General features: G+C 40.5%; 1 protein-coding gene across 1 annotated transcript in view; it reads left to right on the forward strand.

The window, feature by feature from the left end:
* The window catches only part of WDFY3 (WD repeat and FYVE domain containing 3), an 84,677-nt gene that overhangs the window by 47,553 nt on the left and 10,677 nt on the right, over window positions 1–26,447 (forward strand). Inside the window, exons 29-53 of the mRNA XM_026044677.1 lie at window positions 693–910; window positions 3,497–3,732; window positions 4,244–4,378; window positions 5,926–6,105; window positions 7,456–7,689; window positions 8,594–8,693; window positions 10,202–10,362; window positions 10,981–11,210; window positions 11,873–11,982; window positions 12,799–12,981; window positions 13,871–14,028; window positions 14,535–14,612; window positions 14,942–15,169; window positions 16,402–16,455; window positions 18,567–18,735; window positions 18,994–19,157; window positions 20,503–20,651; window positions 20,924–21,044; window positions 21,376–21,461; window positions 21,868–21,948; window positions 22,233–22,287; window positions 22,621–22,740; window positions 23,460–23,577; window positions 24,357–24,463; window positions 24,995–25,148. Of these exons, the coding sequence (XP_025900462.1) occupies window positions 693–910; window positions 3,497–3,732; window positions 4,244–4,378; window positions 5,926–6,105; window positions 7,456–7,689; window positions 8,594–8,693; window positions 10,202–10,362; window positions 10,981–11,210; window positions 11,873–11,982; window positions 12,799–12,981; window positions 13,871–14,028; window positions 14,535–14,612; window positions 14,942–15,169; window positions 16,402–16,455; window positions 18,567–18,735; window positions 18,994–19,157; window positions 20,503–20,651; window positions 20,924–21,044; window positions 21,376–21,461; window positions 21,868–21,948; window positions 22,233–22,287; window positions 22,621–22,740; window positions 23,460–23,577; window positions 24,357–24,463; window positions 24,995–25,148 (3,629 nt within the window). The remainder of the gene's footprint in view (window positions 1–692; window positions 911–3,496; window positions 3,733–4,243; window positions 4,379–5,925; window positions 6,106–7,455; window positions 7,690–8,593; window positions 8,694–10,201; window positions 10,363–10,980; window positions 11,211–11,872; window positions 11,983–12,798; window positions 12,982–13,870; window positions 14,029–14,534; window positions 14,613–14,941; window positions 15,170–16,401; window positions 16,456–18,566; window positions 18,736–18,993; window positions 19,158–20,502; window positions 20,652–20,923; window positions 21,045–21,375; window positions 21,462–21,867; window positions 21,949–22,232; window positions 22,288–22,620; window positions 22,741–23,459; window positions 23,578–24,356; window positions 24,464–24,994; window positions 25,149–26,447) is intronic.

Here is a 26,447-nt window from a genome sequence, read left to right on the forward strand (position 1 = left end):
CTTGATRTCAGTTTTCAAAAGTTTGAGAGACAGAGGACCATTAGTAAGAAGGATACAATGAGAAGCTTAGGTGTCTGGCTCCTTTGATTTTTATTTCTTTTCATCTTGAGAGGTAGATTGGAATGCTCTGCTCTTCTYCCATACTTCTATGTAATCTTTTATCATAATTTCACACATGGTTGCAGAGAAAATACTYGGTCAAAAAAGGCAACTTCTACTTTTAAAGAAGAGGGATAGCTGAGAAATTTCATTTCAGTTAAGGTAATCAGGTAACCTCAGTATTGTGAAAACGCCGTACCTGCATGTGGCTTTCCAAAARTATTTGGAAAATACAATTTATTGACAAACTCTTCCAGTTCATCATTYTAGATTTCTTATCAAAAGCAGTAATTGGATTAATCTCATGCCAGTTCAAACAGTCACAAGAGCTCATCCATTTCCACTAAACAAACACTGACATCAGAGTTTGGGTTCCCTCTAGAAGGACTTGTCAAGCAGCATTTCCTGTTCTAAGGCATCCAAATGCTCAAAGGTACTTAGGTCTCAGCGAAGAATTCGATTTTCCTTTGRATTAACCTGAATTTTTTATGACCCTCTTTGTTTGCTGTGTAGTGGCAGTCATGAACTTTTGCTATCAGATAAGAGGGAAAAAATGCTGAAATAATATGCGACTTTTTTCTTTTTTTACTTAGGGCATGTGAAGAACTAGTGAAGACACTGGGTTTTGACTGGGTCATGATGTTTATGGAAGAACATCTCCATTCCACCACCGTCACGGCGGCCATGAGGATTCTTGTGGTCCTGCTGAGTAACCAGCCCATCCTGATGAAATTTAAGGAAGGCCTCAGTGGCGGAGGCTGGCTTGAGCAGACGGACTCTGTCTTGACCAATAAGATTGGCACTGTGCTAGGTATGACATCTCAGCGCTCGTGACTGCAGGGTGTGTGAGAGATTCTGGGAATTATTCTTTAAAAAATGTGTTTCGTGCATCCATTCTGGGCTGGTGTTGTCTGTGCTCTGATCAGCATCAAAATCAGATCAAAATGCCTCTGCATTTTTGATTTGCCTAGAATAAAGAATTAGCTTCTGTAAGCACAAGGGAGTGGTTTTACAAGCCTGCCCTTCAGCTGGCATTATACAGATTTCATTACCTTTCAGTCTTACCTCTTCCTCTGTGTGAAGCCTGTGTAACGAAAGTTTAATCAGTTGTCTATGATCTTTGTGGCAAGGTTAAGTAGGTCCCATGGGCAAGCACTTCTGCGCTGGATGAACATGCAGCGTAGCTGCATGTGTGAGGTGATGCTGCACGTAAGCTAATGAGTACTCAGGAAAATTCWTTAGATTATTTACTGCTATTAGCTACAGCATCATGCAACACTGGACCTGAGGAGCTTCGTATCTAGTCAGGTCTGGGCCAATTAGTTTTACTGGTTTGGATTTACACGACCCCAGGAATTTGTTTGMGGTGTCATCAGTCTTTCTTTTCTCTCCCTTGCTTGGTCTTTTGCTTGCCCTCTTGCTCTTTCTCATTMAAGACCTTTTGTGAGTTCTTAAAGCCTGATTTATCCAGATCATTAGCCCTTTCAGTTATCCTCCATAAWGCAGAATTGGTCCTATTAGGGTTTAATGCTGCACAACCCACTTTGAACATCTCCAAGCTGGCTGAAATCAATTCYGTGCAGACTGAGATAATGTAGAATTAGGGGATGATTTCATCTTGCCCTTCCAGTTCGCAGAGTGCTAATGTGTAGTTTGCAACATGTAGCTCSTTCTGACACTACAAGCCAAAATCTGGAGATAAGCTGTGCTTGGATGTGTGTGTGATGCCAGAGAAGAGGGCTCCTGAGGTGCATGGACAGGAAAACACAAGGCTGGTTAAGTAAGGACATTGTGTTGGCCAAAACATCAGCCTAATAGAAGCATCTGGTGAGGAGATGTGGCAGGAGAGACACGGGGAGACCCTGGAAGAGGCAGAGGCTGCAGAGGGACATGACTGGAGATGSCCTCCTGGAAAGCGTGGGGAGATGTGGCAGGAGACACACGGTGAGATGTCAGAGGAGACAGAGGCTGTTGAGGGGCAGGGCTGGAGTTGCCCTCCTGGAAAGTGGTGCCYRTGARCCAGAGAGTTGCACCTCGGAGTTCYCTTTAGCAACCGACACAGCCATTTGTGACAGAACTAGCAGGACACTAAAATTAGTTTTATTTGAGGCTGGCAAATCTTTAAGGACCTGTTAAACTAGTTAAATAGAAGCAAGAACCTCATTACCACCAGCACACCAGTCCCCCTGCAGTTTCCTTCAGTCACAGAACCTTTCTAGACTAAATTTTGGCATTTATAATGAGAAAATTTGGCAAGTCATGTTTTTTTTCCATATTTTAGTACCACTTTAATTGATTCCAAGTTAGATGAAGACCACAAAGATATTTTTAAAATTGTTTTTCATCAAATGGTAATGACCTATCCAATTCTCTTACCTAATTTTCATGCTATCTCTATTTTCTTTTTGATAAATTAAGAAATCAGCATCAAGTTTCCTGGTGAAACTAGATAGGAGCCTTTTTTTCTTTTTTGTCAAAGATTACTGGACTGGTGGGTTTCATGCAATTCTGTGACAAGGATTTCATTTCTGAAATATTCTGAAATTAAGAAATCAGCATCAAGTTTCCTGGTGAAACTAGATAGGAGCCTTTTTTTCTTTTTTGTCAAAGATTACTGGACTGGTGGGTTTCATGCAATTCTGTGACAAGGATTTCATTAGTCTGATCCCTAACAGATATTTGCTGTCTGAACAGCCAAGTTCTGATGGAAATAATGTCTATAGCTGAGCCTCAGAAAAACAGCATGAGCGACCTGGCTTCTGGCAGGGTCAGAAAAATCTCTTACTATCTATGTAGATAGATTGAACTATCTTTCTACCACTGTCCTCACTTGAAAATTGGTCCTTCTGCAACCCTAGTGCGTTTTTTTGAATAGGAAGATGAAATAACTTGGTGGAATAGGGTCAAAAAAGGTAGGTTTTGGTTTCTGGCAGCGCTTAATTGAAAAACATCTGCTTTTTCTTTCCATTTGCAATTCAGAAATGAAAAATAGGAGCATTTAATACTTCATACCAGTGTATTAATTGGTAGCACAACAGCTAAAACAAGAAGCCATTTAACAGCCCATCCACTCAAATGGGCAAATGGGATTGCTGCTTGGAAATGTAATGTGGCTAGTAAGTAGCTGAGCTCAGGGTGAGGCTTCCCTCTTAGTGCTGTGTGTGATTTTTCAGCTGTTCATCTTTGGGCTTTTAAACCTCTGGGTTGCTCGTCGCTGCAGGAAGGTAAGAGCACTGTTTATATGGAGCAATCCTTTCCTTTTCCGTGATTTAAAAATTCAGGTATCTGTAATAAATCGTGTAATACAAGCGGGATGGTCTGTGCATAATCTATGCCAAGAAAAACCTTACGTGCATTTCCCTTGTAACCCTTGCTGCCTTTTCTGCCCTCCTTTTAGGGTTCAATGTYGGCAGGAGCGCCGGTGGCAGATCCACGGTCCGGGAGATTAACCGGGACGCTTGCCATTTCCCCGGCTTCCCCGTCCTGCAGTCCCTTCTCCCCAAGCACACTAATGTGCCTGCCCTCTATTTCCTCCTCATGGCCCTTTTCCTGCAGCAGCCGGTCACTGAGCTGCCCGAAAACCTGCAGGTCAGTGCGCCTGTCATCAGCASCCGATGTAATCAGGGTGGCCAGGTAGGGATTATCTAGTAAGATATCAATGTCATTCTGTCTGTCTGCAAAGAGCGTAGCGAGTTTAACCACCCTCTTCCCTGACCTTCAAGTCAGGATGTTGTGTTCTGTGTTTAGCTTTGCTGGCTGAGAAGGGTGGGATAAGATGCATTGGGAATGCAAAGAAGCCAGCCCTTGTGTCTGTCATGGGATTGTTGCAGTTGGTTTCTTGCTGGGCAGGATGAGGTTGAATGAAAACCACATCCCTGGTTCGAGCCAGCATGGTAAGGGCATTGAGTTAATCCATGTTTGTGTGTGTGGATATGTTCATGGGGATGCAGGCAAAATAAGACAGCTTTTATTTTAAGAGGGCCTCTGAGATCTTGRTGGGAAAAGTTGGTAATATTTATATGCTGTCAAATGAGCGTATCATGGGTATAACACACACACACACACATACACACACAATCCAAATTATACTGGAGAAAAGGGTTATTTTGTGTCTTTTTTCTTTTCTCTCTCTTGCCTGGGATAGTTTGATTTAGACTCTGTTTGGACATACATATTCGGAGTTCCTGCCTCCTGTGGCACTGTTACCTCTTCAGTACACAATGTTTGCACAGAAGCTGCCTTCTTGTTGTTGGGAATGCTGAGGAGCATGCTGAATTCTGTAAGTATAACATTTTTGGATGTTTAACTATACAGAATTGCTTGAGTTTGCCCAGGTTTCAAAGGGCAAATTGGAAAATGTGGCGTTTTGTTAGTGTGATATGACAAACTCAGCTGAGAGTTGGGCTCTTACTACCTGTGTCATAATCATTGTTGTCTTTGATTTATTTTAGTTTTTGTGTAGAAATACTAGTGACCACAAAACCATTGCTGCCTTTTCACAAAAAGGCTAAGCTTTGCGTTTTGTTGCAATTGCAAGAAAACACAAAAGCAGAGTGATTAAGTGCCCTTGGCAGAGATTCCTGAGTTTCTTTCCTGGTTAACATAATGGGGGAATGATTTAGACTACATATTCCATCTGCTCAGAGCTCTGTGAGTTACAGATTTTGTGCTTGAACAACTTCCACATGCCGAGAAGTCCACTCACTATTAATAGCCTTATGCTGGAGGAAATCCACTGACTAGCAGAAAAAATGCGTGTTCTTCTGCTACTTGAATCAGAACTTATGAAGAGCAGGTGAAGTTTGACTTTCAGGGAGAGAATTCTGTATTTCCTATTTCCTTGGAGGCAGAGTATTTGTCTACAGAAAACGAGCTCTTGTGGTGTTTGAAGGGCAGCATGCATTTGTCTTTCATGTGTTTGGTCATCATGCTTTTGGTTGAGCCTGTCTCATGCGTGAGTGATGTGTTCAGGCACCTCTTCCAGGCATGCCCAGTGGTCCTGTGTTGGTGCCATTCATGTCATGCTTGGACATATGTGCTTCATGTCGTGCCATCTTCTGGTATGCCATCAGATGTACTCAGATTTGTTGTCGTGTGTCAAATCACATTGACCAACTTCTTATTGGATCTTCGTGTGTCAGGTCTCATGTTTGTGCTTGGTTGTCTGCTCGGGCACATCTTTATTTTATGTCATCATGTGCTCTTTTTATGTTATGTCTGTCACATATTCAGACATATTTGGTTATGTGCCTCATCACAGGTTTGCAAGTTGATCCAACCCATGTGCTGCCTTTGAGTCCTGTTGTCACCTTTGTCACATTCAGTTATGTGTTTCTCCTGCAGTGAAGACAGGGACCTGTTGTCAAGTGCGTGGTCTGGACGTGTTTTAAGTGTTTGTCACAAGTTAGCCGTGTGTTCAGTTGTTACATGCTCCAGACGTGTGCGCAGCCAGGTGTTTGGTAACATTTATCACAGGACCACACGCCGGTGACGTGCTCATGCGTGTGCTCCCTGACATGTTCAGTCAAGTATGATACCATGTGTTTGGGCATCGCATGCTCTCTTATGTTAAATATGCTCAGACATGCTCTTAAATGTGCTGTCACATGTTTAGGACACCTTTTTTTCCTGCACTTCTCATATGTGTGGTCAAAYGTTGGGGTTCACATCCCAGTATGTTCAGTGAGGCAATTGACCACGATATTGTACCCATGTGTTCAATCCTGTTTAATCCTGCAGCTCCATAGCCTCTCCTTTCTGAAACGAGCACTGTTCCCTTAGGACCATCCATGTTAACGTCCTGCTTGTAACTGTTTCTCAACGCAGCCCTGGCAGTCGGAGGAAGAAGGCTCCTGGCTTCGCGAGTACCCGGTCACCTTGATGCAGTTCTTCCGGTATCTGTATCACAACGTGCCGGACCTCGTTTCCTTGTGGATGAGCCCGGAGTTCCTGTGTGCCCTGGCAGCAACTGTGTTTCCTTTCAACATCCGACCTTACTCAGAGATGGTAGGCAATGGACAAGCTTGATTTTGAGTTCTGCTTGTAATGCTGATTTTTGAGGATTTATTAATTGGCAAATGTACCAAAAAAGAGCCTGATTTGCCCTACAGACATTGGTGAAGGCTGGGCTGGAGTTTTTGGGGTTCTGAAATTGAGGGACGAATGGCATGAAGGAATTGCTGTAGAAGGAAACTTCATTTTAGGGAGGAATATAGACATTGCAGGCAGGAAAGCAAACAGCTCTTGCTGATGAGTCGTTAATAAAGATTAATTTTTGGCTTCAGCATTATACTTGCTCTTGAAGAAGATGCAAGTGTACTCTCCAGAAAGAACAGTGCTCCTTGTAAACTATGCCACTTGTAACCTTATGTGTATGCTCATGTGGCTTTGACCTAAAGAGACTTTAGAGCATCCTTTGACCTCTGAGCAGCATTGAGCTCTATCGAGAAAATACCTTGACACCTTGTGTAGTTGCCTGACAACTTGAGCTGCTCAGGTTTTGAGAGGTCTCTTGACTGTATCTGATTGTTCCATGTCTGTCTGTTCCTCCAGCCTTTCCTGAGTGTTTTCCACTACCCGATCCCATTTGAAATAGGTAAAGCATAGCCATGTTGTTCCTGCAACAAAACTCTGTAGTCCAAATTCAGCCTTGAGAGAAAACTCTTCACTGAGTTTTTAACCTATCTGAAATGGCCATTAGAAGCAGAAGGCCTATGCACTCCTGCTCCTTTTCATTTCTTGGAAATACTCTCCTACTGGGAGAGCTCTAATGTTCATAACCTGTGCTTACTTCATTTGTAAGTTAACAATATGATAAGCTTGTCTAGAGAAGTACTGTTATATAAGGAGGAGATTATGTAAGGACACTTAGTTTATTTCTTTTTATTTTGGCTGCTTTCATTGCCGTTCGCATTTTGCTTACAGTGCGTGAGAGCTACCCGCTCAAAGGTTCTTGCTCTCCAGAAATAAGAACCCTGGAAAGGTAGTATTTCTGTAATAATATTAAGGTCAGGCTACAGCTCCCTAACACAAAACGGGAGRACCCCCCCAAATTCTGSTTTTTGCTTTGCAAGCAAAAAAAGCCATCAGTAAATTTGACATAGATAATACTTGAGTTACTTCCACATTTCATATGGAAGCCACTTAACAACAAGACCTTTCAGGAAATTTTTGGTTATTTTGCAAGAATTAGTATTTTCATCCTTTAAAAATACTGCAACTCCCTGCAAAACAATCTTTTTTGAACACAAAATGTTAAGTGGCTAAGCTTAGAAAAAATGAAATTAAAGAATAGAGTAGTGGAAGATATTTGTCAGTTTGCCGTTCTGTAGAGTTTTAACATATTGCTTTTCACAGGTCACTGATCTTGATGATGAAGTTGGGTCCCCAGCAGAAGAGTTCAAAGCCTTTGCAGCTGACTCTGGCATGAACAGGAGCCAGTCAGAATACTGCAATGTGGGCACCAAGACCTACCTAACCAACCATCCTGCCAAGAAGTTTGTCTTCGACTTCATGCGTGTGCTGATAATTGATAATTTATGCCTGACCCCAGCCAGCAAGCAGACTCCGCTAGTAGATCTTCTGTTAGAGGTAGAGTTCACATCTTATAATTTCAGTTTACTGGGGCACTTTTCTTATTAAATGTTTTTCTAGTGAATTCTTGATTTTTTTGCAGATCAGGTGCCTGGGATCCAAAGGAATCATTGAAATTGTCATTAAGTATGAGATCCAAAATGAATACCAAAATCTTGTAACTAACTTTGTGCCATCCAGCTTTTTTGGGCTTGCAACAGTAGGTGTTCAACGGTGTAGTAGCAGAAGTTGTAGCTTTCCCAAAATGTTGCTCTTTCAAAGAATAGTTCATCTGTTACTCGTTCATTAGACAGTGACAGCTGTACTTCATTTTGTACAAGATCACTGAATCACAGGATGATTGAGGTTGGAAGGAACCTTTGAAGATTGTTCAGTCCCAACCGTCCAGCACAAGCAGAGTCACCTAGAACAGTTGCCCAGGCAGATTTTGAACAGGGCTATCCCAGAGCTAATGTAGTAATGCACAGAATGACAGATAAATGCCAATAAATTAATATATTCATTCAAGCTGTCTCATTTACTTTCTGCTTAAACAAGTGTGTGATTATGTGACCTGAGGAGATAAGAGTTTACTACTTCATCATAAATCTGTGTTGCTGTTAGGAATGTGGTGTGGTTTGTTTGTTTGTTCTTGTTTTCCAGCTCCTATTACAGAGGAAGTACATTGGCAGGAAAAAAAGTTGCTTAATGTAAATTGGAGTAACATCTACACTGTAAGACAGTGTACAAGGCAATGCATCCTCAAAGCCCTTTGTTAGGCTTATACGTGGAGCAAAGACAATTTGCTTAAGACCACTTACTAAGGAWCAAAAACCAGATACTTCAGGAAGGAGTGGGTCTAGGTGAGCTTCTCTTTCTGCTTTTTCAATGAATTAATAATGTCCTTTTTTCTTTTAATCAGGCTTCCCCTGAAAGATCAACGCGAACACAGCAGAAGGAGTTTCAGACTTACGTATTGGATAGTGTGATGGACCACTTACTTGCAGCCGATGTTTTATTGGGTAATATAACAATATTTAATCCTCCAACTGCCTGATTTGAGGGAAGGATTTTTTTTTAATTGCAATTTTCTTTTCTAATGTCTTCATTTTCTACACCATGATTGTCTTTATCGCCTCTTTCTACCCCTTTTCTCCTTTTGAAGTATGAATGGGAATTCTGTGCTTGCACATTCCATTGAAAGCTCCCCTATGCCAAAGCTGTGAAGTAGAAGTCTTCAAAAAGTCTATATGGGAAGAAACTGTGATATGTAAGATATGTAAGCCAAAGAAATGGAAATAGGAGCAAAAAGTAAAGAAACTGGCTCTTGCTCTTCCTGCATCATCAATCCTGTCCTTCTAGGATACCCATTAATGATGTTGTTTAGGAAAACACTGACACTCTTCAGGCATCTCGTAGTACAAATGGACAGACAGATGTAAACATACAGAAACATGCAGCTGGYTTAAAATTTCTTTCCAAATCCTCTTGGAGAAACACAGTATCCYGGCTGGGGTGTTTTGTCCTTCCTACAGCACTGCTTGACTGCACACTTGGTCCAAATGAGATTAGGACAATGGTACTCCCATAAACACCATTACATTGGTACATAGGAAGAAGTTGGAATCGACAGAAGTTATAATCAGCTGCTAAGTGCATGTGACACAAGGATCTGGGATGTTTATTTAGACTTAGACCTGTTTATGTATCAGAATGTGGTTTTGTTTAACTTTTAAAGAGGATCTTTTAAGCATGATCTACAGTTTGCAGAGCTGTTTCTAGTGAGTAGCATATTCCTGCCAAAAATCCTGAGCCTCTTGGATGTGCATCTAATTCCTCTCTGAATTGTGTTCCTGTTCCGAAACTGTGTCAGCAGATTGTGGATACGTGTCCTGCTGAGATCATTAATTCACCTTAGACTGTTGGTGGTAGCAAGCTATGATGAGGAATTTCTATTCTTGTCCTAGAAAAAGAACCTACATAAACATTTATTTCTGACATTGTGACACTCAGGATGCCCTTTAATAAGGGCTGGGGTCTTGATGTAAAATAAACATGGCAGCCAAATTCACTTCCACTTAGCCCCTCACCTGTAAATTTAAGCTCCRCCTTTTTTGTTACTAAGTGGTATTTGAGATTCATTTATTTGCTGAAATGCAGCAAGAAGCTCAGGGTCCATTGGATTGTTTGYTCCAAGACAAAAATGTTGGGATAAACCAGCCCATCCTCTGTGAAAGCAGAGCAACCCAAGTGCTTGTTCTCGAAGGAAGTATTGAGAACAGGCTGTCTCCGGCAGGACCTCAGGCTATTGATTGGTCTAGTGTTAGACATTAACTCAGCAAGTGTTGAATATCACTAACAGTTCCCACAAGAATTTTCATATTTCAGCCTGATTTTTCACATAAAATCATCAGTTGCRCTGTAATTCCATGGCAGTTTCCTTTTAAATAGTTGGAGAAGGATGGAGAAGTATTTGTGTATATACATTTTGTTCAGCAAAGGAAGAAAAATTCCTTTTACTGTTTTCTAGGTGAAGATGCATCTCTGCCTATAACAAGTGGAGGAAGCTATCAAGTGCTGGTGAACAATGTGTTTTATTTCACACAGCGYGTGGTAGATAAGCTTTGGCAGGGCATGTTCAACAAAGAATCCAAACTTCTTGTGGACTTCATAATCCAGCTCATYGCACAGGTAACGCCGTTCTCCTGTTAACCTCCAAAAAAGAGTCATTAAARTCCACCAAATAATATCACTAAAGAAGCTGCATAATATTTGGGTGAGGCATTGCAATTCCCTTTACACAACAATTTTACACACTGGGAGTCAGTTAAACGTTTTAACTCCTAAAATGCAAGGGGCCCCACTTAGGCCTACATAGGAGAATGCTGTTCTTCCCCAGGCTGTTCCTCTTGCTTTTTTACTGAACTTTCCTAACATGTCTTTTTTGCAGTGTGTTAAAACTGCTTTCAGATTAAGTTAGTTTTGAGAAAACCCCAGAAATGAACAACCAAATTTGCCTCATGCGGCTTTCTGGGATGCTTACTCATCCTCTTCTGTGGGCAGCTGTTGCAGACTTTTGCTATTAGAAATAAAGGAAATGTTAATAAACCGACCTTTATAGAAGCTGCAATTTTAAGTATATCATATCACATATTAATAACTTTTCTGCCCCAGAAATTGGTAGAATTTTCACAGTCTGGGTAAAATAAAAATTGTGAAAAATCAGCATGAGTCAGTTCATGGGGAGAATATCTGCCATTACAACGATTTTCTGCCTTTATCTGATCGTATTTTGTACTTTTCCATCAGTCAAAAAGAAGATCTCAGGGATTATCGCTGGATGCCATTTACCACTGCCTGAATAGGACCATCTTGTATCAGTTCTCAAGGGCACACAAAACTGTGCCTCAGCAAGTTGCTCTCCTCGATTCCCTAAGAGTCCTCACTATGAACAGAAACTTGATTTTGGGGCCCGGGAATCATGATCAAGAGTTCATCAGCTGCCTAGCTCACTGCTTGATTAATCTGCAYGTGGGAAGGTAAATATCTCAGAAGGTCATTCCAGAAAAAAAGTAAATTACTGAAATGACCTGTTCCCTCTCAACTCCAACTCTTGCCTTGCAAATGGGTCAGTGGATTCTGGATAACTGTGTATAATTTTCAATCCGGTAAAGTAAAAGTGAGCTCAAATAGTTCATTTTGAAACAAATACAGGTTTGAAGAATGTGTCTCTAGCCAATAGAGGCCTTTTTACAGAGGTTTTTAAATCCTGGCATATGAGTGCTTATTAATCGGATCTGTTATTAAGCTTTTATTAATCAGTTGTGTTATTAAGCTTTCACAATGTAAAGCTTCTCAAAGTAGAAAGCAACATCAGGGCTAAGTCAATAATAACGAAAGGAGCCTGTCGTGATGCAAAACCCCTGGATTTGCTGTCTGTTGAATCATGGATATGTATATTTACAGCATTAGGGGTTTGTTTTTCTTCAAATGTTGCTGTCCTCCCTCAGCAAGAGCAGTGCCCACGACACGTCCTCTTTCGCATGCCTGCAGTTCAGTTTGTGCCTGCAGATCTCCAGGAGTCAAGCGGGCAGAAAGGAAGACCCGTTGCTGTAGCAGCATGCAGTAATCTTCATCGCATTGTCRCAGGAGATGAAATGATGCAGTCGATATTTGTTGTTAAAGCATTATGTGTTTGTAGCAATGTAGATGGCTTTGGATTGGAGGCAGAAGCCAGGATGACAACGTGGCACATAATGATCCCCTCTGATATCGAGCCAGATGGAGTTTACAATCAAGACATCAGTGAAGGTAATGTCATCTAAGGGTGGCAAAGCTACAGATATCTGCTAATGCCACTTATCTATTGTCACCACTGCTTTTTTACCCCAGTTATTCTTTGAGCTGGGATAGAGCAGTATAGAAGAAAAACTTTTGTGCATGTTTTATACATATATGTATATATAAATAACGAAAAAAGACATTTAGAAATACCAAAAAAGAAATATCCAGGATGAATTRTTATACTTTAAAAATAGCAAGAGGTCTTCATTCCTTCCAGGACACATACCAGAATTAGAAATATAAATTTATACATACAGAATTGAATGCAATATGTGTGGATCAAGTGCACCATGCTTCTGTATGAACTGGGTCTTGCATGAGCATAGGGAAAAGAATTTCCTTAAAATGTAAATTATTATTAAGTGAAAACATCGGGATCTTTCGCTCTCAGGAAAAATTATCAGTCTGACTGTGGAAGTAACTTATTTTTCACCTCTCTGCGTATATATTTAATATTTGTGCATATACATGCGTGCACACACACACACACATATATATATATATGTATATATATCTCTATATCTATATATATAAAATATCCAGGAAGAAYAGACACTTAGAGCTAGAGCTTCAGATTCATAAGGAAAATTTACTAAAATGAACTGCTAGATGTTTTCTAAAGYGCATAAATAGTGAAAAGGGTCAGCCGAGGCATATCAGAAGTCATGCAAAAATAAGTGTGCACAATGTAATTGTTCAAATTTTACAATTTACTACTGTAAAAATAGGAATTTTATAAGCACCAGATAGAACTTGCTGTTTCTGATCTTGTTGCCATTGCAGGTCGCCAGCTTCTTTTAAAAGCCATAAACAGAGTGTGGACAGAACTGATTCATAGTAAGAAACAGGTTTTAGAAGAGGTTTTCAAAGTGACTCTACCTGTCAACGATCGTGGCCAAGTGGATATAACTGTCGCGAGACCTTTCATTGAGGAAGCAAGTTTAAAGTGTTGGCAAAATCATTTGGGTAGGTAGAACTGAAGATATATCTATCAGAAGGGGAGGTTTCCCTGAATTGAACCCCATGTGCTGGATATTTTAATAAGAGCTTCACTTTTTTTCTGTTCCTACTGTATTTGCAGATACTTTCAAAATGTTACCACATATCACCTCCCATTCGAAAACAAAGCCACGTACTTTATAAATCATATATATAATATCAGATTTATCACCTATATGTATCACATAAAATGTAATTTTATAATAATATTTATATATATCCAAACTTATATACAGTGTGATTCCTGGTTAGTATGATCCATAGAGAGAAGTTTAAGCTATAGAGAGATTTGAATTTACTTGCACAAGGATGTGTAGTGGGCCCAATCAAACTCAAAATAGAGCATTTTTTGCCAGCAGACTGGTAGTGGGGTTCTCTTGCAACAGTTTTTTTGTGGAAGAGAAAGGAAGAATCAGCTGAATCTCTTTTTTGCTGGTGCACATTATTTATAATGCAAATGAAATATGTTTTGTTATCTCTCTTTTGAGGGGRAAAAAAATATTTTTCAGACGCTGTCTCCCTTCTTTGAAATCCGTACTTTTTCTTTAGGAGATGTGATCCAGCAAAATTAACATTATTACATTTCCAGCCTATCTATCATCTGTTCAGATGAGGAAAGAATTCACAGTTCGTGGATCCTGTTTTTGATAACAAATCTGTTTCTCATGTTTAATCTCAAAACGCGTGAAATTCCCACATTTCATCTGCAAAGCTTTCCTCACTAAGGCAGGCACGGCTGTTGACATGAATGTGAATGCTGTTGGATGCTCTTAGAATTCTTACGAGTACGGAGAGGATTATTTAAAAAGCAATGCAAGGATGACAAACCCCCCGACTTCTCCTCTTTGCTTTTCAGCCCATGAGAAGAAATGCATCAGTAGAGGAGAGGCTTTGGTTCCTACCACCCAGTCGAAGCTCTCACGAGTTAGCAGCGGGTTTGGCCTCTCCAAACTAACCGGTTCCAGGAGAAACCGAAAGGAGAGTGGGCTCAACAAACACAATCTCTCTACACAGGTAATTTCTACCCATTAATAAAACATAAATGTCAAGAGGGTATGTTCAGAGTTACAGTATTTGCACCACTAAAAAGGGATGTGCAAGAAAGGTGCTTGTACCTTTTCTATTTCTCTTAAGGGCACATCCCTTAGGTATCATCCACAAACTATGATTTAAAAGGAAACAGGGAGAATTAGTAATATTTGTTCTTTGATGCTAATCTGTTTGGGATGCTCAGAACTATTAGTAATACACTTGAAATATTTTCCAAGCATTTGATGGTCTCTTTTAAAGCATATTCCTATACGTGATTTTATTACAATTAAAAATAAGTACTTAAAATAATATTACCGCGTGGATTTGGTTGTTTGGGGGTTTGTTTTTTTGTTTTGTTCCTTTTAAGAAACTGTTCTATGTAAGCAGGTGACCTACCTGATTTCTTTGTAGGTTCTTTGTAGGGTGTATTCAAATGAACTGTGCAATTATGAAGTGACATTCTGTTTGTCCTCTTCTGTTTGCTTTAGGAAATCTCCCAGTGGATGTTTACTCACATTGCAGTGGTTCGGGACCTCGTAGATATGCAGTATAAGGAATATCAAGAGGTATGCTTCAGTGACTTACCTAAAACGACTGTTTTGAAGTTGATATTTTAACTGTTAGGTTGTATATATCCTGTGTTTATGTGTGTATGTGTATCTAATTAAAAATAAAGCAAAAGCAGGGCTGCCATTCTTTTTCTTTAGAAAATTACGTTATGAGCCCTTCTTTTRTTGTAGTGGAGGGTAGAAATCCAATTGAAGGCTACTAGAAAATACTACTAGAACTTCAAAATATTGCATTATTGCATTGTAGKGAAAATCACTCTGTTCCCATCAGACGCGAGCTTAAAATGTCTTTCTTGACACCCGCACCCCAATGTCTTTGTGTTTAGCGCCAGCAGAACGCGTTAAAATACGTGACAGAGGAGTGGTCCCAAATTGAATACGAGCTACTGAGAGAGCGGGGCCTGTGGGGCCCTCCCATCGGCTCCCATCTTGACAAGTGGATGTTGGAGATGACCGAGGGTCCCTGCAGAATGAGGAAGAAGATGGTGCGGAACGACATGTTTTACACCCAGTATCCCTACATGCCCGAGGCTGAGCAAGAGACGAATTTGCTGGTAAGTATTCGCAGCTCTGCCATGAGTAATTGCATGCCCTGCTCTAAAATTTGCACTGCTTTTAGTTTTAATTTAAATGTAAGGACTAAACAGTGATAACTCACAACTCAGTGAGCTTGGAAACTCTTGTGATCTCCATGAGTAACTGTAAGCTGCAAAGTGCCATAATGATGGGAAGTTTCAGCCTGGGTTCTTGGCCTCGGGCTATGTAGCACTTTAAACAGTGATCTGAAAGAAAACTAAAAACAAACAGATCCTGGGTTTAGTCAACATAAACTCATATATATTGAGCAGCTCAGTTTTAGGTAATGACATGAATAGTTGAAAAATCTGGTTGCACTCAAAAAAACCTGGCAGCTAAATATTGATTCACCCATCCAATATGCAAACATGTAGCCCATATTTAAACAGTAAGAGACTTTATCCTGGAAGAAAAACAGCAGAGTGCTTGTGGAAAGGATTTAAGTGAAAAATGGCTCAAATGGACAATTAGCTGAGTGCGTGTTGGCGCTACGCTGCGTGGAGAGAGTGAGTGGATTTGGGACATGGGTGTGCAGGGAAGTGTCAAACAGTGGTGCCAGTGCAGCTGGTAGCATCCTGGAGCCAGTTCAAAAGAAACATTCCCAGATTGGTATGAGTTTAGTTGAAGTCAAAAATAGCAAGCAGGCTGGAAAACAAGCTTAAAAACGAGACTCCAAAATGTAAGTGTATTTAGCTTGTCAGAGAAGTAATGTAATCACAGACGTATTTGCACACGCACACGAGCAGGTGTGTGGGACCATGTGGCTGAAATCATTAAATGAATAAAATAATAAGAGTTGTTCCCAGAGCGTTACRCTGCACAGCAGTCCCTGGAACAAGCTACAAAGGCCTCTGGTTGATCCCTCATGGGCAGGAATATTTTAAGCCAGGGTTAAGTGTCTCACCCCAGCACTAACTCTATATAGTACTGTGGTTTTGAAGCCGTAGGTGAAAGTTTAGCCTGTAGTGTTGTCATTAGCCCTGAATTGCTGAGAGSTTGGGAGCATGAAAATGAAGCAAAATGGGTATCCTGATCTTTTCATGTCAAAACCACACGACCAGGTTAATACCATTAGGCATATTTTTKTACTTGCAATCTGACCTGCATTGGTTTTAATGACAATTAAACTCGCACCAAGTGGAGAGCATACCATACGTTCTTCTCAAACATGTTCTTTTTCTGATGTTTATACTTAATGCCCTGTTTTCAGTCTGACTTCCCAAGTAAACTTCCTGAGACACCTGATGATACCATTCCTCAAAAGGTAAAGAAACCAACACGCCGACCGAAAGAATGTAAACCGTAAAAACCGTGTTATTTTTTCCCCTCCTGCATGTTAGGCAATCCTAACAAGGCTTCTACGACTGGCTTTCAACTTGCTCTTTCAGTAAATATTCCCAGGACTAAAGGGCTTTTTTCAGTATTCACCCTAGAAGATGTCACTGTGTCCTCTTCGGTCCTCACCTAATAAAACTTTCTGTAGCTCTTACCGTCTTTGCTGCACACTAACAGGCTGTGTTGGGCTGTGCTGTCACTGTTCTCACTGTGCCAAGCGTGTTGGCTTGGGATCTCAACTCATGATCTGCAAACCATGTTTAGTAATGGGCAACGTGATCCTTGGGAGCACTTACTAGCAAAGGAAGTGTTTATTTCTAACGGAACATCTGGAGAACAGTTGGGGTTTTTTCTTGTTATACGGGCTATTATGGGCTGCAACAGGCCTGTTTTTGTTAGAGACAAATTTTCTCTCCTTGTTTTCATTATTAAGAAACAGAGAGGACCAACGTAGTAAACGTGTTTCCAGAAATGCCTCCTGCAAACCCCTTTTCCCACCTGGCAGTGCCTTAGGCCCTTGAGCATCCGTTTATTTCTGTATTAAATTACATTCAGCCTTGCCCATCACTAAGTACAGTGTGCAGTGTGTGCTCACTCATTTCTATTATGTATGATGGTAGAACAATATATAAAAATGAGTGGCTGTTGTGTGAAATATCCAGTGTAATTGTTACAGATTTCCTCGATTGGTGTTAGCAGTGCTAGCTTGGGTTCTTCTTTGTAGACTGGTGGTCAGTTGTTTCTACAAGTGAATTTAATAGTATTTAGGTAGCATTTGTGTGCTATTTAACTAGCATTTGCTGAGGGATGAAGACCCAGAATGGACCCTAAATCAGAAACCCAGATATGTCACCTCAYGTCTTCAGATMCTGGGCCAACCAATTTGGCCTGAARTAATAAATCTACATGTTACTAATATTAACCTCTTAATCTTCCAGTGCRTCCATTCGTAACAAAGCTAATATGCTTTTATGGGTCATTTAGTTTCCCAGTTCATAAAGATTAACCAAAAAAATGACATCTTTGGATATTTTCAGTAATTACTGCGGAATTGTGTAAGGGAATATCTTAATTAAAATGGGAGGTGACAGTCTGCTCTTCAGCATATTGTACAGCATTGGAAAAGACTGATAACTTTGCACTTCTTCTAATCTAATTACAAATTGGGAAATAGTACTACAAAATAATTTTGAGAGGGCTGAACACAAAAGCAGCCCGAGCTTTCTAGAGTGTTGGGGTTAAGCAGAAGGCAGTTTCCTTCCTACCTTTATCTTCAGATATTAGCCTGATGTATTTATTGCCCTCATTTAATTGTTCCTTTTTGGGTTTTTTTTTTCTTCAAATGTTACCTCCTTAATAAAGCGAGGAAGATAAGAATTAACGCACTAAAACATAATGAATTGCATCGTAATCCATTGCAGTTACTCAAAGGTACAAATGATGCTCAGGGAATTACTCTGGTCAAATAGACCCTCTTGTGTCATTCTGCTGCCAGCAAATGTAGTTAGAGGTTTTACTAAGRAAACAAAACCCTGAATTAAGAATTTCTGAGGCTTCAAGACAGGTCCCTGGCTCCTATTTGATTTCAGTTCATACCAGTTTCACRTAACTTTATCTGTCCTAGAGGCAACATTTTATTTAAACTATTTCCCAGCAAAATAATTCAGCAGGCTAATGAATATGCTGCATATGCTGAAGGGAGTGATGAAAGTTGATGAAATGGCCATCAATCGTAAGCCCTGGCCCTTTTGTGGCAGTTCATAACACACTGGCCGCGTTTATTTCCCATCTCGAAGGTTCATCTGCAGGCCTTGCCCCCATCCAGTCGTTACYTCAGGGGCTATATAGTTCCCTTGCAAATTAGATCATATATGGAGCCTTCTACTGGAGAGTCACTGCTTCTGTCTGTCTTGGCACGCACTGCGCACACGCAGAACACGGGGCGGGCAGGCACGTTGCTGCACACAGCAGCCTCGAAACGCCTCGAGGGAAGGAAACAAGGGGCTGCCTGACTAATCACCGTGTCCACTTATTCCCAAGAAACCCGCTCGCTACCGAAGGGCCATAAGCTACGACAGCAAGGAGTACTACATGCGCCTGGCCTCGGGAAACCCTGCCGTCTTCCAGGACGCCATAGAGGAGAACACAGTGGGTGAAACTGCTCAGCAGGAGCCTGAGCACGGCGAGGACACTATTGCCAGAGTCAAAGGTTAGGCGCTGGCCTGTCTCACGTGCTTCATTTAAATTTGTATGTGTTGACATCTTACATGTTTGACATTAGTGGTAAGGTGAACGTGAAGCTCCTCTAGGAGTCTGTTTTTCCTATGTGAGCATTGGATCAGTAATTTTGAAGTTTAAAGGCTTTTGCAAGCTGAATCCTTATTCATTAGTTTTTTTTTTTTAATGTGATAAATGTCCTTTTTTTATTTCATTTTATTTGCTTTATATCTCTTTTCTTCTTTTCCAGGCCTAGTMAAACCTCCTCTAAAAAGATCCCGCTCTACTCCTGATGGAGGAGATGAGGAGAACCAGGAGCAGCTGCAGGATCAAATTGTTGAGGGGAGCTCAATTGATGAGGAAGAGAAAACGGACAATACCACTTTGCTTCGACTCCTTGAGGAAGGAGAGAAGGTAATGTGTACTTCAGACGCACTGAACACTTACTGTATTGTCATTTCCATACAAAATATGGCAAGCACAGATACATGTCCTAAAGATTTGCCCTGTGTTACAGCTGAATCTTTTCAATATTCCATCGACTTCTCCCTGCAGCGTCCTCAAAAGCAAATATGTTCAAAGAGACTCCGTGCTGAAAACCTTGTACTGAAAGCAATTTTTTTTCCTTCCTTCTGTCTGCTAGAGAAAGAAAAAAAATCTATCCTGGAACCAAAGYTGTCTCATAAGTGGATTATTATACTGTCAAMAAAAWWTATATATTAAAAATAGAGGTACTGAATTCAGCAGGTGTCATTGGACTAAATATGCTCAAGGAGCGGGGAGGACTGTGCACTTCAGCAGAGATACATACATACCCAAAGAAAAAAAAAACATTTTAGTGTGAGAGGAAATGTATTTAGATGACATTATGTGATTTTACATATTGCAGCTAGTTCATATAATATGAAAATTTAAAAAAAAGATAGTGATTGCAAGACAGAAATTTGGGCATATTTGGAATTTTTGGGTTTTGTAATTAAATAGCTTGTCTGTATGCTTAGGAATTGAGTGAGTTTTGCAGTTGGCAAATTAGTTTTAATACTGCAACAAAAATATATTCAGACTGACCTCTCTAATAGTGTTTTCTTCCACTTGGGTTGTATTCTCTTGTGCTGGAGCCCAGCCTGCAGGAGAAATGCAGCGTAAGGGATTGTGCTTGCAGTTTCTGACTGTCATTAGTTTTAACCAATTTGGACATAAGGCCTAGAGGTCTCATATACATCCATGTAAATTTGGTGGAAATCAGCATTTGGAGGGAGACATAAACCACTGTCCCGTTGAAGGAAAGGCTAACACGGGAGTTTGGCTGTTGTCAGGACTGTAGACATATGGCATAGACAATCAGCACATCTTCGTTTTGTAATTCAGAGAGTTGTGTGTCAACCTGAATGTCAGAGGTTTGCTCGAAAGTCGAGCGTTTGTCTGGAATATAAATTATCTTTTTTTTAAAGATGGGGTAACGTAAGTTAGCGCAAAACCCTCTGTGTGATTTCAGCATATCTCCTCCTTAGTGTTGGGCCTGAAAAGGGGAAGGTCACACCRAAATACTTAGGACTTATGTGTAACAGGCTGTTGTTGTGTTGTGGACTTCTTTCAGCTGAAGTCCATGGCACAGCATTATATATCTCTCTGATGAGGGAGAAAATAACACAGAAATGCTGTGTCTGCAAGAAATTGAGGAGACCTTCCAAAGAGGCAACAGTCTGTGTTCGTTAAGCTTCTGTCAACGAGCCTGTTCAAGTGCCTGCTTTTATTTCAGATTCAGCATATGTACCGCTGTGCTCGAGTCCAGGGCCTTGACACCAGCGAAGGGCTGCTGCTCTTTGGGAAAGAGCACTTCTACGTGATTGATGGATTTACAATGACAGCCACCAGGGAAATACGGGATATCGAGACGTTGCCTCCAAAGTGAGTGGAATAGTAAAGAGTTTGGGCAGCCTTTAGCAGCTGGAYGAGGAGAATTTAACAGAAAGTTTGAAGGATAAACTTCAAAATAATGCCATATTCAGAAAGATCWCAGGCAGAGTTTCCTCTGTAGTCCTGATTTGCAAAATGTACTATGGTATCCTGTGAAAATATGCTGTTTCTATAACTGCAGTCTCATCCAGATGAAAAAGATGCTATTTTTGGTATGTCCTTTAGCAGTCACTTTTCTCTTTCCTGTCTATGCTCGTTTGCAGGATGCACGAGCCAATCATACCCAGGGGAGCAAGGCAAGGTCCGAGTCAACTCAAAAGAACATGTAGCATTTTTGCTTATGAGGATATCAAGGAAGTACACAAAAGGAGATACCTGTTGCAGGTAACAGATCACTGTTGGGCTTGAGGGGCCGCCTTTGGGATTTGGTGGATAAAGCCATAAATTATGAAAAATGAAATGAATTTATTGACTGTGGTGCTTCAGACAAGTGTCTGTCTTTGAACATTTGGCTCACCATGGTTCAGTTTATTGGGTAAATCAGTGAATTTTCTTGTCCTGAGGGTAAAACAGCTGGCAGCACGAAGGAGAGGCTGCTTCACAGTAATTTGGTGTCATACACTGTTGGGTATGACTAAACTGGTCTCATTCTGAGCTCCAGAGGTGACAAGCAAGTGCATGAGTACTGACAGCTGTTTGTCTTCTTCGTTTTCAGCCGATTGCAATTGAAGTATTCTCAGGAGACGGACGGAACTATCTTCTAGCTTTCCAAAAGGGGGTTAGAAATAAAGTTTATCAAAGGTATGGTAAAATAAGTCAAATTTCAACAACGTAGTCTGAGCGTTTGTTAACACTAATGTTGGGCCATATCTGACTCTATGATGTTCTGACAGCAGCGTGCAGAGTGCGAGTGTGATTGGTGCTGGATCGTGGATAATAGGAAGTCATAGAACCTTTTTGCTGCATGAAAGAAACACTAGGGAATGCTGCTGCATGCACACAAAACCTGCTCTGTGCACAGCGTGAGACACAGCAGCCTGAGTGTGGGTTTCGTGAGAAAGGGCCATTGCAATTTTGTGGAGGATTTTAGATACTTGCTCAAAAAAAAAAAGCCTTAATTGCATTAAATGTAGCATTTTTCTTCCAAGCAGAAGACATGCCTAGGACAGAAACACTAATCTTACTCTCCTTTTAACTGCTGACACAGGTTTTTGGCTGTAGTACCATCTTTAACTGACAGTTCAGAGTCAGTGTCTGGACAGAGACCAAACACGAGTGTAGAACAAGGGTAAGTGGTTCCATTCCCACCAATCCCTAGAGCTCATTGGTTTCAATTAGAAATAGRTTTATTGACTTTCCATTTCACTGGAAAGCATTGCACCTTCATTTCAAATATATTAATTTTTTTGCTCTCTAAAGTAAGAACTGCTAAAGCAACAAAGAAACAAACCTGTGGTATTCTAATTGTTATGATTTATAAGTTTCATTCTAAAACTTTGAATTGTGTTGAAAAGTTCATGCAACCCAGATCTTAATGGTAAGTCAAAAACTGCTCTTTCTCCTTCCCACTAGGTCTGGCTTGCTTAGCACTTTAGTTGGAGAAAAATCTGTTACTCAGAGATGGGAAGTAAGTATGACAATTTATTTTGTATTAAATGTTTCATATTATCATGATGCATAATTAATACATGATAGTTGCATCCTCTTAGTCAAGGAGGTGGAATGCATTGCTGTGGAAGAGTCTATCTCAGCTTTATAGTTYGTAATGTTACCTGTTGCTATAATTTGATGAGAAATAGAAAATTGTTCCACCATTAAAAATGCAGGACGAGTGGGATTGCAGAAGGAAGGAAAGAGAGAGCATTTGAAGCGAACATTTTGTGTTTAGGGAGGGCTGAACTGCCTGGAACACTCGAGTGCCCTAAAGTGAACACAAACACTGTTATCTGTCTTCTTTAAGAGAGGAGAAATCAGTAATTTCCAGTACCTGATGCACTTGAACACCCTGGCGGGCAGATCCTATAATGATCTCATGCAGTATCCTGTCTTTCCTTGGATCCTTGCAGATTATGATTCGGAGGTAAATAAAATATCTTGTCACCCTAATTGTAATATTTTACGCGTTCAAGATTTGCTAACGTTAGACCTGGTTTATACTGCTGTAGTAGAACCAAGTTTGGTTTTGTTTGGGTTTTTTTTTTGCCAATTGTTTGGTGTCATCTGATTTGTAATGTTCAATCCGCCCTCTCGCTGGGTAGGGTATTAGAGGGTCCTGGCAGACTCTTTGCAGGCAGGTCCTTTCTGTGCTGATTTTCCTGGTGTTATTGGACTCTGCACAGGGAAGGGCATGTGTGCAAATCCTTACACAATCTAACCTGGAGGATGTTATGCCACAGAGAAAGCACACGTCTCTGCAGGGAAGGCTCTGCAAGGGGCCACTGTGAAATCTGGCTCCAAAGATGAATTTGGTTTTCAGAAAGGGGAAGCATCCTCTTGATGCTTTCGTGGACAGCCATACCATAAAATGAAACATTGTTAGGCTACCCAAAGAGTATTCAAGGTCAGAATTAGGGAAGTGGGAAACCAGATGAAGGGAACAGAGCAAAAATTATCCAGATCCCAGATATGGTTTACAATAAAAACAGTGGCTCTCTTAGATCAGACGGAAGGATTTTTTTAAAGCATATCCGGGAGGATCTGAATGATTTTACCTGCTGAGAACACAGAAACCAAAGATAACAGTCTTAGGAGGTACATGGTGTTTAATAGCGATGAGCAATGTTGAATTTATTTTGAAAGGAATTGGATCTTACGAATCCCAAGACATTCAGAAACCTGGCCAAGCCCATGGGTGCTCAAACAGAAGACAGGCTAGCCCAGTACAAGAAACGATACAAAGACTGGGAAGATCCCAATGGTAAGTAATGATGCACCCTGCAGGAAAAGGAGACAGAGACACTGACAGTGACCCCCCCCACACACACAAAAAAGAACCCTAATAGGTCCTTCTGAAGTACATGACACCTCAACATGAGATACAGTCAAATTATTGCATCTCCGTTTCAGAGTTTCTTTAATAATGAAAGAAAAATGTGTATTTGTCAAGGCTGTTGTCATGTAGGATTCCTTTTTGTCTGCTTTTCTAGAATAAAAGCCTAAATAACTACTGCGGTGTTGTTCTGTATCCAATACCAACAAGCAGCAAAGACTCTCACTTTTAAAAATGAAGCAATATATTCTGTGTGTATTTATGCTTGCGTTTTGCCAGGAAATTAAGGAAATAAAAGCTGTACAAAATCTGTAGCCAACAATCCTGAGATACATTTGTGCTCAGGTTCTGAAGTCCACAATACCAGAGACTAAAAGTAAAAATGCCCTTTCAGCAGAAAAGAGCTGTATTGGAACATATCAATTATTTAAACTATAAAATGACTAACCACGCAGTATTGCTGGGCAGAAGCCTGTTGAATTACAGCTGCTGGACTGCAGCCAAAATTTAAGTGTTAGCCGTGAGAAGACAAGGCTTGCAGACACTCCCTTTACAAGAAGGAAAACCAAATTTTAAATGTGTTCAGGGTCATAGAGATACTGCAATGAAGCACTATTTTATTTATGTATTTATTTATTCATTTAGTGCTCATTTTATCATTGAACTGCTTTATTTCCTCTCTGTCTGTGATTTTTAACCTTCTGTAGGGGAAACTCCAGCTTACCATTATGGGACCCACTATTCATCTGCCATGATAGTGGCTTCCTACCTTGTCCGGATGGAACCTTTTACTCAAATATTCTTACGCCTGCAGGTAAAAACTGTGAGATTTCCCTTTGTTTCCTTCCTGCTCTGTATTTGAAACCTCTTGAAAAAATTTCATCAGCCTGCTTGCTCTCTTCTGATAAGAGAAGCTGAGTGATTGTTGCCATGGGGTGTCCAATATTTCTTTGGAAAGCTGAACCATCCCTTGAAAGAACCAGTGCAGTACTGAGTGTTAAATTAAGCAAATGTGTACAGGCACCTTTAGGCAGCTTGAAAATCGATTGGATTTGTAACATTACATTTTAAAAATGTTCCTAATTGGAAGCCATCAGACAGGAATACTTAGACTCTTCAGTGGAATTGCTGTTCCAAAGAAAAATAAAATTTGAAATAGGATGAGATGCATCTCTCTTGGAAGGCCTATAGATTTGCACTGTGATGCTTTATGTTTACTATTATTGCACGTTAAAAAAAAATATGCAAAAGCTTAAATGCTTTTTGCTAGAGGAAGGTGGCTCGTGGCCAGACGTGCTGTGCTGAGGGCTGCCCTGATGTTGGTGCCTCTCCCTTCACGCCGCAGGGCGGGCACTTCGACCTGGCCGACCGAATGTTCCACAGCGTGCGGGAGGCTTGGTACTCGGCCTCCAAGCACAACATGGCAGACGTCAAGGAGCTCATCCCGGAATTCTTCTACCTCCCCGAGTTCCTGCTCAACTCCAACAACTTTGACCTAGGTGGGCGGAAGCGGCTGAGAGCTCTGCTCTGAGTCTGGTGTGAGAAAAGGGGGTTGTGATGCGCGTGGAAAAGCGGGTGCTTCAACTGCCTGGCAGAAGGATGGGTGGCTTGAACATTCCCACATTACAAGGACTACTGCTAGCGTTCCTTAAAACACCATGTTCAGGGCTTTATTTGAAAGCCTGAATTGTTCACAGCTCGTTCACTGTCAATAGTCCAGTCGGAATTCTGGACTAGTTCATTCTAGTTTCAACTAGAAATTCTAGTTTCAACTAGAGTGCCTCAGATTTTCCTTTCATTTAGATTTATCAGATTGAAAATATTTTCTAACAGTGAGTGTAAATTATAAGTGGTGAAGGGAAAGTTGAAGAATTATTAACGAGGACATTTAAACTGATCGTAAACCTTCAGATCTTCATGTTTTATTTGGGAGTTTCCTTGGATTGTGTTCTCCTGGAGGTAACATTTAGCTCCATGTTAGCATTCAGAATCTTTATCGCGCTTTGCTTTAGGTTTAGCAAAGACTTTTTACACCTGCCTCTTAAAATATTTCTGTTGAAGTATTTTTGATGAAATGCAGCAGTTATTTTTTACTCTAACAACTGCTTGAAAGCAGTAAAATTTACTCACAGGTTAGTCATATGAGTTGAAGATGCATTACTATGTATATCACYATTTCTAGAATCTCTGGAGCTCTGTGCTGTAAATCAAATTTTAATAATAAGGCTTAATTAAGCCATAAATTTTAACAAGTCTAAGATCCTTTATTTTAAATGTATTATAAGTTAAAACTACAACCTTACAAAAAATAAAATAAGTGTGAGTTTGTTACCGTAAAAATATTGCAGTCCATCTAGTTCCATATTAGATAACTTTGGATTGTGATCATCAGACAAAGTCCTAGAAATCCTTTATTGACCTTTTGGAAMGACAGTAGGAAAAATTTCTTCTGACTCCCCCTCCTACGAATATATTCACAGTCTGGTCATGCAAAAAATGTTTCTCTTGGAGCAAAGTACTGCGCCTACACTCCTGTGAACTTGGAGATTTGATGGTGCTCAGAATTAATAAGAGGTGTGGAAGTGGCTCTCAGCAACAAAAAATCAATGCAGGAATGCACCTGGGGTATCTCTTAAAAAATGTATTTTTAGTAATTGGAATATGCCCCCTTTTAATGGTCACAGCAGGAGAGCTCTGTTTGATGTTATCCCCTTTCATGCCAGCATTTATTTTCCTTCCAAACATACCCAGTTGCCATGTCCCTGGCTAYGTGCACGCTAAAGAGATCTGCCCAATGC

This window comes from Nothoprocta perdicaria, unplaced genomic scaffold (genome assembly GCF_003342845.1).
Source record: "Nothoprocta perdicaria isolate Ctin4 unplaced genomic scaffold, notPer1 scaffold_376, whole genome shotgun sequence".
Taxonomy (NCBI): Eukaryota; Metazoa; Chordata; class Aves; order Tinamiformes; family Tinamidae; genus Nothoprocta; species Nothoprocta perdicaria.